Source organism: Stegodyphus dumicola, chromosome 1, assembly GCF_044657685.1.
Source record: "Stegodyphus dumicola isolate Sdum_Otavi_A_Nest chromosome 1, ASM4465768v1".
Classification (NCBI taxonomy): Eukaryota; Metazoa; Arthropoda; class Arachnida; order Araneae; family Eresidae; genus Stegodyphus; species Stegodyphus dumicola.
Window position 1 is genome coordinate 242,018,842 of NC_140768.1, and position 22,053 is coordinate 242,040,894.

Consider the following 22,053-nt stretch of genomic DNA (forward strand, 5'->3'; position numbering starts at 1 on the left):
GAGAAATATTACTCCTTTTTCTTACGATTTATTTTTACTTAACGCTGTTTAAACTTTTTAAAAATTCACTTTCTAAACAATTTTTAAAAATTCTAAGACTTAGTCAATTCTAAGAAAATATTCGTACTCAAAAGACTTTAAAATTTAATTAATAATAAAAGCAAAATTTTGCTTACGATTTGATTTTTTGAATTAGCTTGGATATTAGATTCAAATTGTGTGTATAAAAATCCCAACGGAAAATTGCACTGGTATAACATATCTTGTTATTTATATTCCTACATAAAAATATTTTTCGTCGTCAAGAACGGGAAAATGCGTTTTTTACGACATTCGTTTGAAATCATGTGTACTAATAACAAAATTTTTAAATGATAATAAGATCATTACTGGAATATTTCATATCCGTATTTTAAACAATTCATCAAACATAAGCTTGGTTATTTTTTAAATGCATAGCCTTCCACAGAAGTATCCTTTTTTATGATGAAACAACTGACTATCGTGATTCCATCATGGAATCGTGATAGTCAGTTGTCTCATGATTATATGTCAGATATCATGATCATGATTATGTCAGATATCATAATTCCATGATATCATGATTTTCTAAGAAGTCGAGTATTGACTCTCTTAATTAGACTCCTCTATTTAATCCAGGTAATAGGTGTTAAAAGCCATGATATCATGATTTTCTAAGAAGTTGAGTATTGACTCTCTTAATTAGACTCCTCTATTTAATCCAGGTAATAGGTGTTAAAATCTAGCCCATAATTAATGCCATAATTTAAGTAATGAATAAAAATATTTATTTCAACATTACTTATTTTTGCGTTTTTAATATTAAACACAGTTTATATAAATATGTTTACATTACGTTTTAGATATATCATTTAGGAAATGCTAATCATTTTTAGTGTCGATTGGATGTGCTCTATTCCTGGAATTATTCAAAACTCTTGTGAGAATTTCGAATTCTTAGTCTTGAATTACTCTTCGAATATTGGCGAAGCTGTTGTAGGAATAGTGGCTTGTTTCATATGCATTTCTCTTTAAGCAGCCTTAAAGCGAAAAATCTGTGGCTGTTAAATCTGGCGATCGCGCTTGTCAGTTAAATTTTGGAAAACGAGAAATTCTACGATTGCTAAAAATTCCCTTCAAGGGAACCATTGCTTGTCTCTGAAATTATAGAATCTATCCAGTAAATTATTTTAGCACTATGTGCATTCCAGTTGTTAAAGATATTGTGGTATTATCATTACGTAAAGTAATGCAGGTTTGGTTTTCAAATTAAAATGCAACAATTTTGGCCCTTGTTTGTTGGTGAATCTTTCCATCATAAAATCTACACAGCTATGGCTATACAGTCCTAAAATGTAAAAGAAAAATACAGTATGAGAAACATGTTATTCATTAATTAAATTATAAGACTAATTATCCGCTATCGTATGCTAATACTCGTATGATGGTGCAAATTCACTCATGGCACTCGAACTAAATGGGTGTTGGATGATGATTCTCCTCATCCAGGATTTGGCGATTGGGTCCGCTAAAAAAAAACAGTCGCCCCTTAAAAGGGGGAGTATAATTCTCCCGCCTTCTTAGCGAGCCTTCGTAGTGTAGTGGTCAGCACACTCAGCACGTAATTGAGAGGACCGCGGTTCGATTCCTGGCAAAGGCGTTGCTAATTTTTCATCTTGCCTGCTTCCAAAAATACCTAATGTCTCTACAACTCCTAAAACATTCAGTCAATAGACAGCTTTTTGCATCAAGAAGCAAAATCAGGAGGGTTACAAAATCGATAAGTTTTTGTATAAATCCTTCGGCAGTTTAAACGTATTATTATATATATTCGACAGATATTCACTAAAGTATATTTTCGAAATACTCAGCGTAAGATCTCATATTGTAATAGACCGTTATATTATTTTTATTAAAACCACAAATCTTTCGTTTTTATATAAATTTTTAAAATTATGTGTAAAATAATGAAATTTTTTTATTAAATAATGTTATATTTTAACACAGTGACAACAGGAAAAAATGGCCTCATAGATGCAATGAAAGCACGACCCACACTGGTATGGAACAAGAAGGTTCCAAACACAGGAATGGAAAAATTTCGAAGACTGATCGAAACGAAATATGATCTTCGTTTTGGTAAGTAAAATTCAATATGTTTTTACCCTAAGAAAAACTTTAATATGGAATATTAAAACAATATCATGCATGTTATTACAGACAAAACTTTTCTTTTATTTATTATTATTGTTAAATTTTTGAATTGAATAAACCTTTTTAGAGTTCTTACATCTATTTCGAAATTTTTATGCTGTTAATGAATATAAAAATTTTTTTCCTACTAAATATTATTCTTCAGTCTTTGCCCAATTCATATAAATGTTGGTAACTTTTCACAGATCTTTTTCTTTAAACAAATAGAGAACTAAACACATAAAAACCTTATTCCAGATAGCCGTCATATACAGTCGTACATTTTTACAAAATTTAACAATAATCAGAAGGCAGAATAAATTGCGGAATTTTTTAAAACTAATACATTAATAATTTCACCTAACTTTTCAACTGCTGAAACGTTTTTGCTCCTAAAGAAGTGGAACCTATCTCTCATTACCCTCGAAATCGTTAAGGCTTTGTTCAAAATGTACGCGACTCTAATATTGCTGTTTTGCCCAATTTAAAATTTAATTTTAGAGAGTAATAATTTGTTTTAAAGCAATTTATTAAAACTAAGGGATATGTATGTGATGACTTCGTGGTTTAATAAGGCACCCTTTAGCAAGACGAAACGAACATTTATTAAAAATATAGTTCAAAGCATAATAAATAAACTCAGAGCAGTACGTCGCTCTTACACCATAGCGAAACCTACTACCTTCCTCTTCCGAGGCTAACATGCAACTCTCTTAAAATACATTAACCCTTCTTGGAGAGAAGCTACATGCGCCAAGCACGCTCTGTTGATCGCCAAACAGTCGCCAGATATCACAATGTATTTGATGAAAGCCTAAGAAGTTTTTATAAAACAGACATCTACCTATTTTTATCTGCGAGTGAGAACCTCGAAATTTTTGCCAGGATAAATATGATTTTCAATTCAACAGAATCAATTTAATAAATCTTTTAGACATTTATTTGTTAACTATATAAATCATTCTTTACACTTTCAAGCTAGGATGCTGCTGCTTTTAGCGATTCGATCAAGCAGGTATTAACTGCAAAGATGAACACCTAAGTAAGACAAATTAAGATGTTTATTGAGATTTATGATTGATAGGCATGCAAACCTAAAATTACAACTCAAAGTATTAGCTACAATTTTCAGAGCCTAAACATATGATTTCATCATAGGCAAAATATTATTTCACTTTAATGTGTTCGAAATTCAAATAAAGCTTGAAACTAAAATTCACTCATCACTTGAGTTTACAACTAATCTTTATAAGGAATTTCTCCCTCCTTCTTAGCATGCCATCGTGTTGTAGTGATCAGCACACTCGGCGCGTATTTGAGAGGTGCGTGGTTCGAGTCACGGCGAGGGCATTGCGCATTTTTTCATGTCTCCTGCTTCAAAATAACCTAATGTCTCTACGACCTTATTGCTTTTACATTTTTTTTTTTTTTTTTACCATTCACTGTTTAAAACTAATCTTATCGATTTTACGGACTGTTTCTCATCACTAACTTTGACTAACTAACATTAGCTTATGTCTTTTACACTTTGTGTCTCACTGGTCATATTTCACAAATATTTTTATATTTTGATTCTCACTCATTTTGTCTTTTAACAACTAATTTTTAACTTACTACAGCTTTTACGTTTTTGTTTCTCCCACTAATGTTTTACAGCCAATTTAAACCTACCTTTTATAAAGGAGGTGTCGCCAGGGCCGGCGCTAGGCATTTTGCAGTCTGATGCAATCTCAATATCTGCTGCTCATTCCCTACCTAAAATTCTAAATATTATTGCCATTCCTAAATTTTGTTGCTGAGTTTTTCTTGTTTCTCTTAATTCTAAAAATTTTGCCGGCCTTAAATTCCGCCACCCGCTGCAGCCGCGCAGGTTCGTCAGTTCTAGTGGTAGCCTGGGGGCCACAATATTTGGGTAACCATTCATTGCAGTCAGAAGCAACTGCAGAGCTTGTTAATGGGCTCTTTGAACCTAATGGGCAGGTCTCGCAACTGGCTGTTGTTCTACATTCAGAAACAACGCCCTCTGTGCTAATAAAACTTAATTTATATGCTCTGAACAAGGTGGAATTAAAAGGGAAAAGTAAATGACAACGATGCATTAAATTAAATCTAGTTAGCTAAGCTAAAACTTTATAATTTAAAGTGGTAGATTATTGTAGGGATTACAGTTAAACTTATCCGCCTAAATCTGTAATACATGCTCAGAAATAAACTGGAAAAATTTCAGACAAGTTTTTCTAGCTTCCAATTTGTTCTGAAAACTTTCTTAACTTTATTTTAAACTCATACATTTAAATTAAACGGTAAGTATTAGGTGGCCTTCTTGTTTCTATATAACATAAAATAACATAGCCTTCTCTTTGACCAGAATAGCCATTGACATTTTATGGCCTTTCAACATTTTGTGATAGGACGCGTCACATTTTACCCTAGACGGAGCAGTTAGTACTCAGAACTTTCGCATATGAGGTACTGGAAGTCTTAATATTGTGCATGAACGGTTTTTGCATCCTGATTATATTACTATGTGGTGTAGTTTTACTGCTGATTTTATTCTTGGTTCTTTTCTCTTTGAGAATAACATATTTATCCTTAGAGGTGATCTACATTATGATTTTTTTGAATTGTTTACATTTTTTATTTTCTGATGTAATTTTTTTCTTCTTTGATCTTCTGAAAGGTTATCTAACTGACATATTTAATTTTCCATATATCATTAGGCTATACTAGTATTGCATATGACGTTGTTTCTTGCAGGTTCTTACTGGGAATTTCACAAATGGTCCGTAGAGAATTATATAGATTTTTGGGAAGAAGTATGGAACTATTTTGGAGTGATAGCTTCCAAGCCTTATGATGAGGTGATATATAATTTTTAGCTTACTAAATAATATAAAACGCTTTTATTCTTAGTGCATACATGTGAAGCAGGGTAAAAAAGTATTTTAAATATATTAATAGAAACGCAGGGTAGCTCTAATTAAAGTTGGCCTATTTAAACCTATGTAGAATCGTTCTAGAAGATCTGGTTCATTGAAAAATAGGTTTACATGTTATATGGACCATGGAGAAAAGAAATCTGCGATAAAAATTAATAGTTCAAATTTTGGCTGACAGATGGCGCTTTTCATGCGATGCCGAAGGGGTATTATGCAAATATGGAGTGTTTCAAAACCCAGTATTCAATGTCGTAAAATTATTCTTTACTATACCTATAGAAAAGAAAGATCGAGCTTTACTAACCAAGTTGTTTTATTAGAACGGCAAAGTAATTTTTCAACTACACTGAAAGAATATCGCAGCGTAGTAGGCTTTGCAGAGTTTGAAAAAAATGATTACTAAGTTTGAATAAACTGGGGAGTTTTGTGTCCACGAGGAAGAAGACGGAAACGGATTTCAAATAAAACTGTAGGAGAAGTCACTTCTTCAACAGTACGAAAAGTTCCGAGATCCATTTCAAACGGGTAATCATACAACATTCAAGTTATGCAAAAGTTGCATCATATAGACACAGGAAAAAGCACTGATTTTGCTAAACTTTATGTAATGCGTTTTACTTGAGCTAATTTAACGCTGAAAAGTAAGAGTTCCATTGAAGCCACCGGCGGTGGCAGAACTTGTAGTGTTGGCTGGAGTCACAATTTCACCACGACTCGAGGACGCCGGAAGGTTGTTGGTTTTCTAGATAGTGTGTGGGGCTAATACCTACTTACTTAGGGTACGTATTAGGTGGCCTCTTTATTTATACATAACATAAAATAACATAACCTTCTTTTTGACCAGAATAGCCATTGACATTTCATGGCCTTTCAACATTTTGTGATAGGACGCGTCGCATTTTACCCTAGACGGAGCAGTTAATACTCGGAACTTTCGCATATGAGGTACCCATTTCGGAACCATTACTCTCTCTTAATACTGTGCATGGACGGTTTTTGTATGATTATAACATTACTAGGTGGTGTAGTTTTACTGTTGATTTTATTCTTGGTTCTTTTTTCTTTGAGAATAACACTCCTCAAGACGCTCAAAGGTGTTCCATCACGGTTGCCTATTTCTGCGAACATCTTCAGCAACAAGTCCTTGTCTTATAACAATGAGAACGTTTAGAGATTGTCTTTATGAAAGACTGTGTACCACCTCACATTGCATAACCAGTGACGGCACTGCTTTTTGCCGCTTTGGAGATGATAGGATAATTTCAATTTCAAGAAGTTATCCGACTGCTTGGCCTCCTCTTTCTCCAGATCTGAAGCATTATAACTTCTGGTTGCATGGATTCCTGAAGGATCGTGTCTACGGAGGAAGCAAACGCATAGCACATCATGATGCTGCAGCTGATCGAGAAATCCTTCGCGCTACCGCTGAATACGCTGTAACAGGCATTGAGTGCGTGATTGACATATACGGAATGTACATTGAACAAATGCTGTAATCAAATGTAAGTTTTATACTTCCAATTTGTGTTTTTGCTCTTCTTGGGATCCTTCTTACTTTGGCGGTCAAAATTTGAACTATTATTTTTTATTGAAGTTTTTGATTCTCCACGGAACGTATCATATTACAAGTTTCAACGAAATAGGTCTACCAGAACTGGCTCTACGAAGTTCTAAATAGGGTAACTTTAGTTACACCCACCCTGTACATTATATGTTCTTAATACAAATACAGTATTAATGAATTTAAATACATTAATAAAAGACATTAATAGAAAATGTATAAACATGGTTGAAAACGCTTCTTTCATTTTAATATAATCCCAATTGCTTTCTTTGTCAATCCTTCATAAAAATTTGACTTTGTGTAGGTATGGGCAAACAGTCTCATTGCCTGCATTGAAAATTGCGCGCCAGCATCTTCATTACGAGTGAACCCATAAATCTGATGCTAGATCTGAAGCCTTGCTCAATGATGCTTCTTAACCAGCCCCTCTCAAAGAAGAATTCCCGGATGACTGCTACCTCCCCAGCATGGCACATGTGCCTTGATAAACCCTCGGTTTGGTATACTTGGCAGAAAGCGAACTTTGCTTGCTTCTTGTTGAAGCATTTGCATGTAAAGTCATTGGATATGAAAGATTCAAATATTCGTAAAATTCGCAGCGGTTGTTAACGTTTATCATTCAGGATTTGGCAGCATTATACTTTATTTACAAACGAATTTGTACGCTTTACATTCTACTCTATTCTGTGTTATTATTTTGAATACGAGTCAGACTGACTACGCACGTGGTTAGTGAACTAACTTATTTAGGGTTTTTATGATACAGTAAGGTTTTTTTTTTTTTTTTTTTTTTTTTTGCTGACTTTCATTTAGCAATAAAAAGAAAATTCCGAACTGCTAATAGGAATACAGATGAGTTTATGCGCTTTAAAGAAAATTATTTTTTCTTGCGATATCATGGGGATGATTTTTAGCCTTCAGAATGTTTTTCTGTTGCATCTACATGTCCACATTCCTGAATAATAGTTTACAAATCAGTCATGGTTGGTAAATGGATTATGGCAAAGGACGCTATCGCTATCTTGCCTTAAGAAGGATGCTTTCGTAAAATATTACTTAAGCATAACGGGATCAGAATTATGCGACAGATGAAGAAAATCACAAAATAAGAAACGCAAAACTGAAACTGAACCGAAATACTGGTAATAAAGGTTCTTATGCATTACATTATAAGCAACTCTGTCTTTCAAAGTCAAGGGAGACAGTTGATCCTATTAATCTAGCTGTACAAAAAATTGGATTATTCGGATTATGACAAAGCCCACAAGGGCTACTTACTAAGAAAATGGATGCTTTTATGACTGACCTTTTTAAGGGAATCTCGCTCGAATTCACATTATGCATGGGCGAAACTGCGAAAAGCACTCACGCAGTCAACCCATTAGTCGGAGCTTGAGCATAAGTCGACGACTAATAATTATTCAGCAGTTTTAACCACTCGACCCGTGGTTGAGCCGATTTATTTTAATCAATTGTGCTGTCGTCAAAGAACTTAATTGTTTACTAGGAGTTCAGCGACATGTTTTGCGAAGAAAACCATGAAACGCCCCAAGTTGCAGTCTGTTTGCCAAGATTTGAACCCAGTCCAACTACCGGTGGTCAGCGTTTTTCCCTATTGTTCCCAATTGTTCCCAGATAGGCAATTGCTTTCGGATTTAATCAATATACTTTGCTGCTTGGTAAAGGTATACAATCTGACAATACTCGAGACGATACTAGTTTCAAAGGGCCCCCCCCCGAAAAAAAAGATCGAAAATGTGTAATTCACTTAATTTTAATTCCATAAGTAATATTGTAGGGTACTGCTATATAGAAGCTTAACTCATTGTCCTTCAGACCCTACCAGACTGACAAGCGAGTTACCACACTAGTCCGAATTAAGATGACAAAGTCTTGAAGTGAAAATAATCTATTGGATTCTTTATATTAACAGAAAGAACTACTTTTGCTACAAAATATACCTCCGTTATTTGCATGTATTTAAAATAACAAGAACAACATGAATTAAAATTCAGGTTGCGTAGTCTGAACCTACCCGCCAAATAGTCTACTTAAGCTGGCTCAAGTAATATTACTGACACGCTTTTAACGCTAGCAAAATGGCTGAAGCCAGAATAAGTATTCTAGAACTAATTTGCTCTAGAATAAATACTCTAGAATTAATTTGCATTCTGGTGAGAACTATTCAACGAAGAACTTATTTTAAATAATAATAATTGGTTTATAAACATAAAATCCTACAATATATTATATCAATATTTCCCAAACTGGGGGCTTGAGATAAATTTTAGTGAATCGTGGTAAGATCTGAACTGGCCATTATTGCAATATTTTCTATTGAATTATTTTTCTTCCTCGTTTGTGAGTACCTATGCGCAAATGAGTCGTGATGCTTAAAAGTTTGGGAAACAGTATATTGTATGAGTAGAAAAGCCATCCGTTAAAAGAAGTCATACAAAGTATTATTAATAAATGAAAGCAATGAAAAAAGAACCCGTAGAATATATAATTGTTCCATTTTATACAGTTCGTTTATAGGCTATTTCCTGACGCCAAAACAGATTTTAATAATGAAATTATTTTACTTTAAATGATATATCAAGGGTTTAAGTCATCATAATCACTCCATAAAGAAGTACATTGCTCTCGACTCGAACTTAACTTTTAACATTTGGAAATTTTTATCTAATTTTAATAATCACCTAGCTAATTTCCTATTTTTCAATCCTCTCAAAACTGAAGGAAAGTGTAGAAACTGCGAAGGCGAATGGCTTGTGGATTGCATACGGCTGGCTTCCGGCTACACATATGTAGGCAATTCACCAAAAATTAATACGATTATAATATATTACTATCCCATAACTCATTAAAGAATAACAAAATTATTTTTCGAATTTTCTGCAAAGCTCGAAAAACAATACCATTCCACCAGAAGAGCTTACTTAGTAAGGACCAACCTCAAAACCCTTTTTTGCTCATCAGGTAGAAAAAAAAAATTAGTTTTCATGTGTAATAGCCGGAAGTATCAAAGCCAAAAAGAAATTTAATCAACCAGTTACTGAACCTTAGCATCCATGTATATACTAAAACTGTGAATGATTTAGAGTCTCAAATTACTTTTGTGCTGAGACCTGTAGGCAGCGCAAATAAACTTTTGTTATGTTACTTAGTTGTAATTCCAAAAATATTATAGTTTATTTTATATGCTTTCGGTTTTTTTTTTCTTGTATATGCTAAGTTAGAATAGGATGAAAAGTAACTCGGCAGTCTATTGAATGCAAATAAAGTGTAACTGGAAAATAACTTATATATACATCCTGAATATATATTCATAGCAAAGTTTGGATGACAGAATAGTGTTTAATACTTTGTTTTATTTTTTTGGAAACAGGTGTTGATAAAAACAGGACCTGGTTTTTTGGATAACGAATGGTTCAGTGGAGCACTCTTCAATTTCGCAGAAAATATTCTTCGAATCCGAGATAACAGAGTCGCTCTTATATGGGCAGGTAAATAATTCTGTGTTATGTTTTTAGTAATGTTTTGTTTTCATTTTCAGCGTACAAGTTTATTCATCTATCAGCAAACGTTGGTTAACAGAAGAATATTACAGTTCGTTTATAGGTTCGTTTTTCTGTTACAGAAGAATATTTGACGCGTTATTTTCTTATTACATTAACTACCGGGTATTTTTAAAACATTCTTTAAAAAATTTTCTTTTGTCGTTGTTGTTGTTACTTTATTTTATTACTCAAAAAATTCTCAATCGATCGGTACTTCTAGCAGTATACTTTTGTGAAATTCAGTTTCTTTAAAGTTGTATACAGCTACTTAAATCTCTCATATCTTTTTACTTGCCTTATTTGTAGCTATCTTCACACAGCAGCTTGACAAAAATGCTATTAAGCCAGAATTTACATGGTAAATTTAAAAGTATAATATAAATCATTTATATTAATACATTATAAAATCATAATTTTAATCACATAAAATACCATAATGGCTTATTATATTTTTTAAGATTAAAAGTTTTTCTGTGCATGACAAATGTTGAGACAAGGCAAGCGTAGTCAAAGTTTGAGGTTCTATAAAAGAAACGCACATTCAGAAGAACTGCTCTTAATAGAATTAGATCTAAATTCTTCAATGTTAAAGTAATCTTCTTCAATAAAGCTAAATTTCATTTATTTAAAACACGAGATAAAATTGCAGGATAAAAAACCTACAGAGCACGCATTTTGTCTTATACAGTATTCTAAATTAAATGATTGCTGTCGCAAAATCAAATTTGCGTTTAATTACAGTTCATCAAATTTTTGAATTTATAAAATCAAATTTCATCTATTGACTATTCTGCATATGAAATAGTTGCGGAAACGTTAAGAATGAATAGCGCAATAATATTTGTTGATTCATTTTATGAAGAACATATCTCAGAAAACGTACAGATCGGAAAATCGTTTAGGAATGACCGGTCTTAATTAAGCAGGTGCTGGGCTAAGGGGGAAAATACATAGCCTAAAATAGAAAAATACTTTCCGTTTCAAAATTTCTGAAAATTAAAGTGAAGAATTTTTTATAACGGTTTTAACACTGTGGATGGTATAGTTCTGAAAATAAAAATTTTATATTACCTGCTTAGAGCAATTCTTCCGATTAGTAAAATGTCCAGTGTGCATTAATAAAATTTAAAATTATAAAACTATTGTGCTATTACGTAAAACTTTAATGTTTACTATATTTTAATAGTTCTTGCATTGGCATATATATGTAATAAACTGAAAAATATCATCGTTAACTGTGCAAATGTTGAAACATACTATAGGAATACTTGAAGCTATGTAGATACGTTGTGGTTGTGGATTCATAAAGAATCAGCCTGCAGATATGGCAAATTTAAATACCCGTTTCTGTTTTGTTGATCAAACTTTCCAATAAGCCAACAAAAATAACTGAGTCGCAATAAACAGGCCTGTTACGTAATTTATTATATTTTTGAAGAGAACAAGGGTATATGAATCGACATATTTAATCAGATTAGTTTATGTATTTTAATTTTATTAATGTATGTAAACATATGTAGTCCTTGTGACAGAAATTAAGTAATAACGGAGGATATCAGCATATGATTATTAACTGGCATGGCCATACCAGTGTTAGTAGAACTACACTGGTGTGCAAAACTTAAGCAACAGGTGTTCCTTTTGGCATAACTCTACTAGAAATCATCTGAGAGACATGAAATTCAGAATTAAGACACATCATTTTGTATTTAAACGATGACGAAAGCATAATTGCTCTAAAAATGAATACAATGCATATAGTATGGAATCAAACAAAAACAGGCTTTATTGAACTCATAGTATCGTTACACATGATTGTCTGTACAAGAGGAAAAACAACAAGCAAGAGTTCCTTAGTATGGGATATGCCCTTCCCTTACTGCAATGGTTGCTTCGAACGGTCTCTCCGTACTCAGCACCAGATTTTCCAACAGATCTTGAGGTAAGAGTGCCCATTCCTCAATCAGCATCTGTTTCAGTTGTTGGGTGTTCCCCGGAGGCTGTAATCGTGTCACGAGCGTCTCCCCAAAGCATCCCACACATGTTCTATGCGTTTTAAATCAAGGGATCACGCTGGCCAATCCATTCGAGTGATATCTTCACTTTTCAGTAGCTTCTGAACAACAAGAGTCCAGTGTGGCCGTGCATCGTCATCCATAAAAACGAAGTCTGCTCCAATGGCACCTCGGAACAGACGCACATGGGAAAGGATCACCTCCTGACGATAGCGATCTCCGGTTACAGAACTTCTGTCGAAAACGTGGAGCTCCGTCCGCCCGTTCAGCATAATGCCTCTCCAGACGAGATCTTCAGGACACCGTAACGGTCTCTTTCCGTAATGTTACTGAGATTAAACCATGTACCTACCTCCCGACCTCCAATCAAATCTCCAAATCAATTTGTGTTGAGAATCGCTTGTAACACTAAAACGATTCTCATCGGTAAGGAGGATACGACTCCATTGATGAGATGCCCAGTTTTTGCGCTCCTTGCACCACTCACTGTAAACGGTGATGTTGATGGCCAACTTTCAAAGGGATGCAGCGTTCAGAACGGCAGGCGCGTAGGCCACATTTGTGAAGGTGTTTGGACACAGTAAACCAGGACAATTGTCGCCCGTTGCTGTTCACAGTTGTTGAGCTGTGGCGCTGTGGCGCTTGCTGACTGGTTTCGGACACTTTTCGTCTGCAGGACTATATATCGGTTATTTACTGCAGTTGATTTCTTGGGACGGCCACCACCAACTTTTCTAATAGCTTTACCTATGTTATGGAAGGCTTTCTAAACTCGCGAAACGCCACTTTGTTGATTCCGAACTCTTCAGCTATACTGGTCACACTTCGCCCCTACTCCAGATTTTCGATCATTCTTCCACGTGTGAAGTCATTCAGATCATTTCTTCTAACCAATTATTTCACGAAAGAACTCCTTACACTTGCAGCAAACGTCTTTAATTGCAACTCCATCCTTCCTTTTATGGTAATCTCGAGTTGAGCGCGCCGACCGTACGCGTTTTGCGTACGCTCACGTAGCCTGTGACCTTTTTTTCTTGACATTTGCGTACGCATGACCTTTCTACTGAATTCTATGTTCACTGTGAACGCAAGAACCTCTTTTCTACAATTTCATGGCTATCTGATTAAAATTTACATTGTTGCTTAAATTTTGTACACCAGTGTATTACAGTAGAAGAAATTTCAAAATCAGGTTGTGACTTACATTACCCCCCTAAAAGAAAAATTGCATCTAGTTTCAATTTAATAGCTAACCCTTTTCTTTTCATACATTCATTCTCTTAAAACGGCAGACCCCGGACACATGACATAAGAAGAATAAGATACAGTTAGAATGATCAACACAGCTTAAACAGGACGACAAGCACCTGTCGGAGAAGAAAAAAAATGGCAACGAATATTCCACATAAAACTACGAAACCTTTTATTCTTAACTACCTAAAGCATATAGAATATTTTAGAAACTGTAGCTTTTAGTATATAAAACCGCAGCTATTAATGATATATGGGTTAATGGAAGTGATATCTAGCTCAGAAACGAAGATTGTGGGTTTGACTACCATATAAGGCTTGCTGTATGTGCGTGTTGTCTTTTTTTCTCCTTTTGTGGGTGTGGTATCCATTGCCTACTCTGGCGCACCTTTGCCAACTTTTTTGGTAATGCATTGGAAAGATATAAAATGGTGGTCTGTGTATAAGCGAACCGCACATTTCCTTCAATGAAATTTTCAACTGTACACACTGATTTGTATTTCTCAGTGTCACCTTCAGTTTTCAGGCAGATTATACATAAGTGAATTGTAAGAGAAATGTAAGTAAGTAAATAACACAAGTGACTACTATGAATGCGACAAGCAAATATTACTCAGGAACTCTGCAAATATGTGAACAATACATATGATGTAGTACTTTAATATACCCAGTTTATATTATTCAGTATAATGCAGCTGAATAACTTCTTATATCCAAGTTACCACTGACTTCTAGATTAAACATTCTCTGTAAACTCAGAATCACAATGCATAAAAAATTGCTAAATCCTCATTCAGCACAGTCAGAGTCTTGACAGGGTTTCTTTAATAACCATAAGTCACAAATATCCATCTTCCGGAGTAACTTTATAAATTCCGCTACAAATTTTAATATTTCATAGATATTTTTGGCTGGGCCTAGCGACAATAGAATGCTCCACCAACTGATTTGGAAAGATGGTTATTCTTGATGAATGGTTAAGAAGCAAGTGTTGAGCTATTGAATAGAAAACGTAGCAGTACGCAGAGCACAATTTTATTGGTAACGGAGGTTTTCACATTTGTAAAATATCAGAAAAGAATTTGAAATTTATAATTGAGTAATATGCAAAGAAATAGAAACTGTAGTCTTTATATTCCTTTAATTTTTAATGGTATTGATGCTTCACATTTTTTTTCTTCAGTCTGTATAAAATGTTACAATTTCTTTATGAATATATGTGTGTAATATATAATTCCAGGAAGATATTAAATCTTCGTTTCCCTCCTAGAAGTGTTGGGAAATGAAGAGAGTGTAACTCCAAGATATCACTGATTAAAAGATTTCTTGATAATTTTCTTTTCTCCAATATGTATAAAAATTGTAATTTGTTTAGCAATGTATTTGTTTATTAATCAGTGTAACGAAGGAACTAAAAATGATCCATTTCCTTTTCCTAGATGAACTGGGAAACGAAGAAACTATTACTTTCGCTGAGATGTTCGAAGAAGTGAAGTTGTACGCCGCAGCTTTCAGGAAGCACGGTTTAAGGAAAGGAGATAGAGTAGCTTGTGAGTACTAAAAGTTCTTTTAAATATGGAAATGATATTTACGGCATGCATTTCATAAGACATCCTTATCGCGCAAGATCTAGATCAGCGATTCTCAACCGGTGGTACGCAAGAGAAAAATATATGGTACGCAAAGAAACAAGGTATTTTTAAATATTAACTTCAAAAATCTAGTGAAGGAAAAGTACAATTGATAGAAATTTCCTGCGATCGAACTCGAACTAAAGATTTCAAAAATAACACACTCGTTAACTTTTGGTTGAATCGAAAAAAGAATTTAAAGGCGTCTCATATAAAGCTATTAATTTTTCATTGCCTTTTTGCACAACCTATTTCAGTGAACAAGGTTTTCTTCGATGTTTTATTTGAAAAATAAATACAGAACAAAATTAAAACAGGATTATAATTTTAATTAGCTAAATGAAATAAGTCCAAGCATAAAGAAAATTATCTTTCTTAAACAGACCCGAATTTCTCATTAAATTTTTGAATTTAAGTATTATAGCGTAAATTTTGATAATTAAACTGGCAATTACTTTTAATCTAACATTTTTTATGTGTTCATATTTAAAATAGCCAATAAATTGTGCAAAGGCAAAACATGTATTTTTAAAAAATATTTCTATTGAGAATTTGAAAAATAATCATTGTAAAATGTAGTGGTGGTACTAAAGTTTTTCAGTTTTTGTTTAGACGGTACGCGTTATTCAAAAGGTTGAGAACCGCTGGTCTAGATGATAAATTTGTAATGGTATTACAACTAGAATTTACGTTTTGAACATAGTTGTTGATTTGCAGAAAGAAAGGTATTGTCCCTGTATGTCGATAAACCAAAAAAAATGTATTATCACTGCATTAAAGTACTGTCGTGTCCATTAGCACAAACATATCACAGTGTCATACCAACTATAAATATAGCTGCAGGTTTGAAGATACTTGATAAATACTCCTTACTTCTTCATAAGGTCAACAAAATGTCAAGAACTTTTCGGAACAAGGTCAAGATATATGTAAGCAACGACTGTAATATAAAAACGTCCTTGCCTTTGTTTATGTTCCCATCAAAAATAACAACTATGTGTAAAATTTTCAAAAAGGTAACTAAGGGCCTGTAGGATATTCGCCTGGATCAGAAGCATCTCGGGACATAACCGGTATCACTTTAAAGGCCCTGTATCCGATATGAAATGTCCTGTTCTGTAACTGCCGTTCTGACGAAAACACAATAGCTTTATTGAAAATTTTATGCATCCGGAAATTCTGAAGGAGAAGTAAATAAATGCTGTAACTTCTTTTCCGCATATCTTCCGTAAATTGTGAAGGAGAAGTAAGTAAATGCTGTAATTTCTTTTCCGCATATCTTACGCAATCGATCATTTTTGAGAGTGTCTTTCAACCGCGCTAAATGTTCGTTCTTGAAGCTGAAGGTCAGTCGTAAAACTCTTCGTTTCTGTTCCGTTCATCTAATCATAGATTTACTCATTACAAGTGCTGCTTGAATTAAACTGAGCGATGATAGTTGAACTTTTCAGTCTTTAAACCACTGAAAGTTGTAATTTTAGTGTCCGTAATATTGCTAAAAAGGCAAGTATTAATAAGGTAGATATAAGCTTAATAGAGCTTTAGAGCTTAACAGAGCTTTTAGAGCTTGGACAAGCTACATTCAGTTTTAGAGCTCTAAAAACATTGTTACTGTTGCTGTTACTCATGTTCACTTGGCTGACAGTAACATCAGGCCAAGCAAGCAAGGAGCGCAAGATTACGTCTGCCGTTGGCACCAGCCTTGAACACCTAACAGGTGGCAGGGCTGACTGGCCAGTTTCCCTCAGAAAGTCCAGTTCCCCTTAGAAAGTCCTCCACGAAAGCATCTCTCCCATTAGCAGATAGCCCTCGAGGCATTGCTGTAATCACATGAACCAAACCGAACCATTGCGTCGATGTGTTTCAACATACTTCAGTCACCTTCTTTGAAGAACTAAAATAGGTTATTCCAAATATCAGTAACTAAAATTGAATAACTGAAATTATTTAGATAATTAATTTAAAACTAGCTTTGTTTTAACAAATTATCGAAGCAGCAAAGATGTGAAGCTATCTGTACGAAGTTATATGCAGCATTAATACACAGGATTACTGAGAACATTATTTCCTGAAATACTGATTTCAGTTATTTTATAATGTTTCTTAAAATTAAATATAGAAATTAGTGTAAACATTTCCAACACTTGAGAGGGATGTATTTTGTAAAACACAAAATTTGATAGTTTGTGTGATCACGAAACAAAAAAATTGCAGCTATTGAAATAGAAATTATACACTTTAAATTTAAAAATTATCCGCATACTTATTTGTAAAATGCGCGAGGATTAGAGAATGAATTTACATATTATTATTTATAATTGTCAATTATATTATTTGTCAATGATTGCCAACTGATACCAATAGAAATTCAACATTTAGAATCAAATGTATGGCGCAATTGTAAAATTCCTCTTTTGGTGTTTAATCCACGAGATATCTAAAGATTTAATCCAAAACCACTGAAGTTCCCGTTAAAAAAGATATATTTTCTCGATTATAATTTAAAACTTTGTATGTGTGTATTTGTATAAAATCCGTAATTTAAAATTTTGTATTTTTCCTAATGATACGCTGTCTTAATAATTTGAGCGCTATTTAAAATTCACGCATATATATTTCCGCAATGTATTGAGACAAATATGTACTGTACATTCATTTACGGCTTGAATGATTGGAAAGTTTTAATGACTGGTGTTTAGTAATATTATCCTCGTTATAATATTTTCGCCGTCTTTTTGAGAATGTTAACTGCATATACCTCTACATATTTTCCATGCTCCTTTTATTCAAGAAAGTATAATAATTATTTTACACTTAGAAAACTTTGAATTCAAACATTTTGTTTATTATTTTATAAATGGTGTAAATGTTTACCATATATAACTAGACAGAGTGGAGGACAGTATGAAAATTTAGATTTTTGTAATCTCTGCAAAACTGATGTTTAAATTTTTAAAATGTTGAAATAAGAATATTTTCTTTATTGAAATCATTTTTTGGGGTAACTAACTATACGTACATGTCTACGATCAACGATTGCGAAATTAGGAATTTTATGGACACTGTGAATAAAAGATCAGTTATCACCTTTCTGTATTTTACTTAAAAGAAACATTTTGTATTTCCGCTTGAATTTTCCTTTCCGATTCTTAATAAAAAGATTTTAAATAAAAACGATTTTAAATTACTTATTACTTAAATTTTCGACGTATATTTGATGAACAGGGTGGTTATAATTAAACTTCCACTTTGAAATGGTCATAAAAGGAAAATTACTGGACCAAATGTTATCAAACTTGCTAATCTTGCAAAGGAGGTCATGGGAATTTATTTTCCGCGAAGAAAAAATGTCAAAAACTCACCATCAGGGAGGAAATGGCGCTGTATGCAATATTGTTAAACGAAATAAGACATGAAGACATCGGTATAAAATGTATTTAATCGTTTCTGAAACGTTGTTACAAAGCATGCTGAATGTGGCGTCCACCATTTTCCGAAAACAAGTTAAATTGTATTACTGCATTCTCAACAGCAGCTCTTAGCATATCAGGAGGAATGTTACGGACATGTCGGTGTACCGCATCTTTCAATTACGCCAAACTGTTTAGATTATTTGCATAAATCATTTGCTTCTTTCTGCGGTAAGCTAATTACAAGCCATTGCTGTTTTGCCTCACACCACAAACAGCTTCGTTTTAGAAACGATTAAAAACGTTTTAAACCCATATCTTTATGTCTGAATTGTCTTAGGGCTGAATTCAGGCTTCAAAAATCACAAATTAGAGATCTGAAAGAAAACGATTTCCGGAATGCGCACACTTTTGCGAGTGATTTGCGATCTCTCATTTTTCTAATCGCGTTTTCAGGGACGAATTTTTCCATTACACGAATGGCGCACTCGACTTTTAGCGCCTTTAATGCATTTAAATGGTAATTTTGTGTAGGTCAATTTTTCTAAAGGTATACAACATGTTAAACACATACAACAAAAGGTTAATTTAGATTCCGACTACTTTTTTTATTTCATTTAACAATATTGCATATACTGCCATTCCCCTCTGGTGGTCAGTTTTTGAACTTTTTTTTTTCGCGGAAAATAAATTACCATGACTTCCTTTACACAATTACCAAGTTTGATAGCATTTGGTCTAGTAGTTTTCCTTTTATGACCATCTGAAAGAGGAATTTTAATTATATCCACCCTGCATATTCGAACCCATACATAAAATCCTTCCCAGATACAAGCTTTTATAACATTTACCCACATAACACTAAATAAATAAAATTATAATTTCAGTTGACTGAGATACGGCTCGTGTGAATCATCACCCGGAGATTAAACGGATTTTTTTTCTCCTTATGATGTCAGAAATTTTGCGCGTATCAGCAATCGGTTTTATCGCCGAATATTCTATGACCTTGAGATAATTAGTATAAACACTCTCAAGGAAAACATTTTATATGGTGATGTAGTTCAAGACCGATTGATTCATGAAAAGAAAATGAAAAAACTTCAGCGATGCATTTTTACTAAAAATAAATATATGAAATGTCATTACAGCGACATCCAAACTATTTACATGTTATAATGATGTAAGGATTGTAATGTATGGGCCCTCATATAAAACGAAATTACAAACTTCAGCGATACATTTTTACTAAAAATAAATTTGTCAATTCTCATTACAGCTACATTCAGACTATTTACATGTTACATGATGTAAACTATGGGTCCTGATATAAAAAACGAAGTTATCTTTCTTTGAAAACTCATAGCTACATCAAAATTCTTTATATGTTATATAGTGAGCCATACTGGTTCTGGTATAAAACAGCTACACAAATTGCAGACTGATTAAGACCCCTGAATACTGGGAGTCCGATCCCAGGAAAACGGGTTGGCTGTATGTTTGATATCCGTGGCTTTTCGTGTGTAACGTGAATAGGAGCCAGTATCCCTCAGAAAGCCCTCCATTAAGGCGTCCCTTTCCGTAAGCAGATAGCCGTTATGTCCTTGCTATATTTGAATAATCTAACCTAACCTAACTTAGAACGAACTTTTTTCCTTGAGAAGGAAAATTATTAAAAAGCACTTCTATAAATGATATTTCTCAACTTAAAATTTAAAAAGTATAACAACTTTAAAATAAACATCTCTGTCTAGAGGCTGTAGCCAATTGCTTTGGAAATAATATTAATATAAACAAAATTTAAAAACGGGGCGAATTCTACATGTTTTCAGATTAGGATTACATGTTTTCAGATTAGGATTGTTTAGATTACGGTACAACACACGAGAGTTATCTGCTTAAAAGCAAAGCCTTATTTCTCTCCTGCAGTTATATATAATACGCATAATAATAATAATAATGAAATAAACTATTTTTTCTTAAATTCATATTTATAAATATTGTTACTCTATTTTCTTCCTTCACGTTCGTACGGGGAATAACGACGACACTTGACGGAATATCGAAACACACTTTATTTACCAATATTAATCAGGACAGCTCAAAAACACTTTTACATTCGCCGAAAATCTACTATAAACACGCTAGAACAATCAGCGACACAGCCTTCACACTGTCAGGCAATGCAAAGCACCAGAGTACAGCTCCCGACTCTGCTTGGTCGATCTCGGAGCTTCACGTACTCTCGAGACTCTCCACGCTACAACTCGCCATGCACTCGACGACACACAGATCACAGCTCCCGACTCTTCGGTTCAATCGTTCCCTGAGCTTAACACACTCTCTCGACGATGCACTAACCGCGATACACTAAAAGACTCTTCGATGCACTCGACGACCCACTCAGCATTCGCTGCCCGGCTGTCAACTTGATTGACTCTGCACAGACTGATTATCTCGAGACTAACTATCTCGCACTTTAGACGAGGTACTCTCCGCGTTGGCTTGTGTTCGAGAACATTCTGAGCTAAACCGGTAAGAATTCGTTCCAGAAGGTTCTCCATCCGTCCATGGCATATCGCCAATTATGTCTTCAAATGGGCGATTTCTCTCCAAATGTGACAACCTTGCATTCCCTTGCCATTTTTTGGCAACTTTAAACCTGCTTTGCGGGGAAGCTATCTTACCGCCTCTGTACATTTCGTAACAATATGATCATGTATCAATGAAAAACCATATTTTTATAAAGACCATATTTTTTATATTTTTATAAATTTTGTAATATGCGTTAATATAATTATATATTAATGGATTAAATTCTATTCCAGTTACAAAATTAGACAACTATTAACCATTGCTACATTTCAGGTTATATGTCCAACGTAAAGGAAGCTGTCTTTGGACTGCTGGCAGCAACGAGTATTGGTGCCATCTGGGGTGGACCCTTGCCCTTTTATGGAGCAAGAGTAAGTTTGATATTCTTTAAATAAATCTTTCATATGATTTACGTTTAAATTGTGTATATAATGTAAGAGAAAACTTAAAACTTTAAGTAAGATTTAAAATTATAATGAGCATTTACCAAATCAGCTGCTCATTTTTTTTGGATATTTCTTTTTCCCTGAAAACTTTGTAATAAGCAAACATCATACCATATAATTTTCGGTCTTTAATATAAACAACGCCAGACAAAACTTACATTTCGTTAAAAATATTGAAGATAAAAATTTTCATAATATTCTTTTGATAACGTAAGTGGAAAGAAATGAAAAAATTAAGACATTCAATTTGCGTTGCTATAATTATCACACGGTATAGAGATGAAAAGCACCGCAGTTCAATTATAGTTACGCAGTGATATATAAAAATTGATGTATTTCAATAATCCTAATCACAATAATACTGTCACAGTTTTCTAAACTTAACATATGTAGTAATTAATTCCGTTACTATATAACATTAATTC

At 33.7% G+C, this 22,053-nt stretch overlaps 1 protein-coding gene across 1 annotated transcript in view; it reads left to right on the plus strand.

Annotated features, from left to right (window-relative positions):
• Positions 1-22,053, plus strand: part of LOC118202709 (acetoacetyl-CoA synthetase-like) — a 97,964-nt gene that overhangs the window by 22,109 nt on the left and 53,802 nt on the right. The window contains exons 2-6 of the mRNA XM_085826851.1: positions 2,029-2,160; positions 4,972-5,075; positions 10,109-10,226; positions 14,986-15,096; positions 21,456-21,553. Of these exons, the coding sequence (XP_085682977.1) occupies positions 2,029-2,160; positions 4,972-5,075; positions 10,109-10,226; positions 14,986-15,096; positions 21,456-21,553 (563 nt within the window). The remainder of the gene's footprint in view (positions 1-2,028; positions 2,161-4,971; positions 5,076-10,108; positions 10,227-14,985; positions 15,097-21,455; positions 21,554-22,053) is intronic.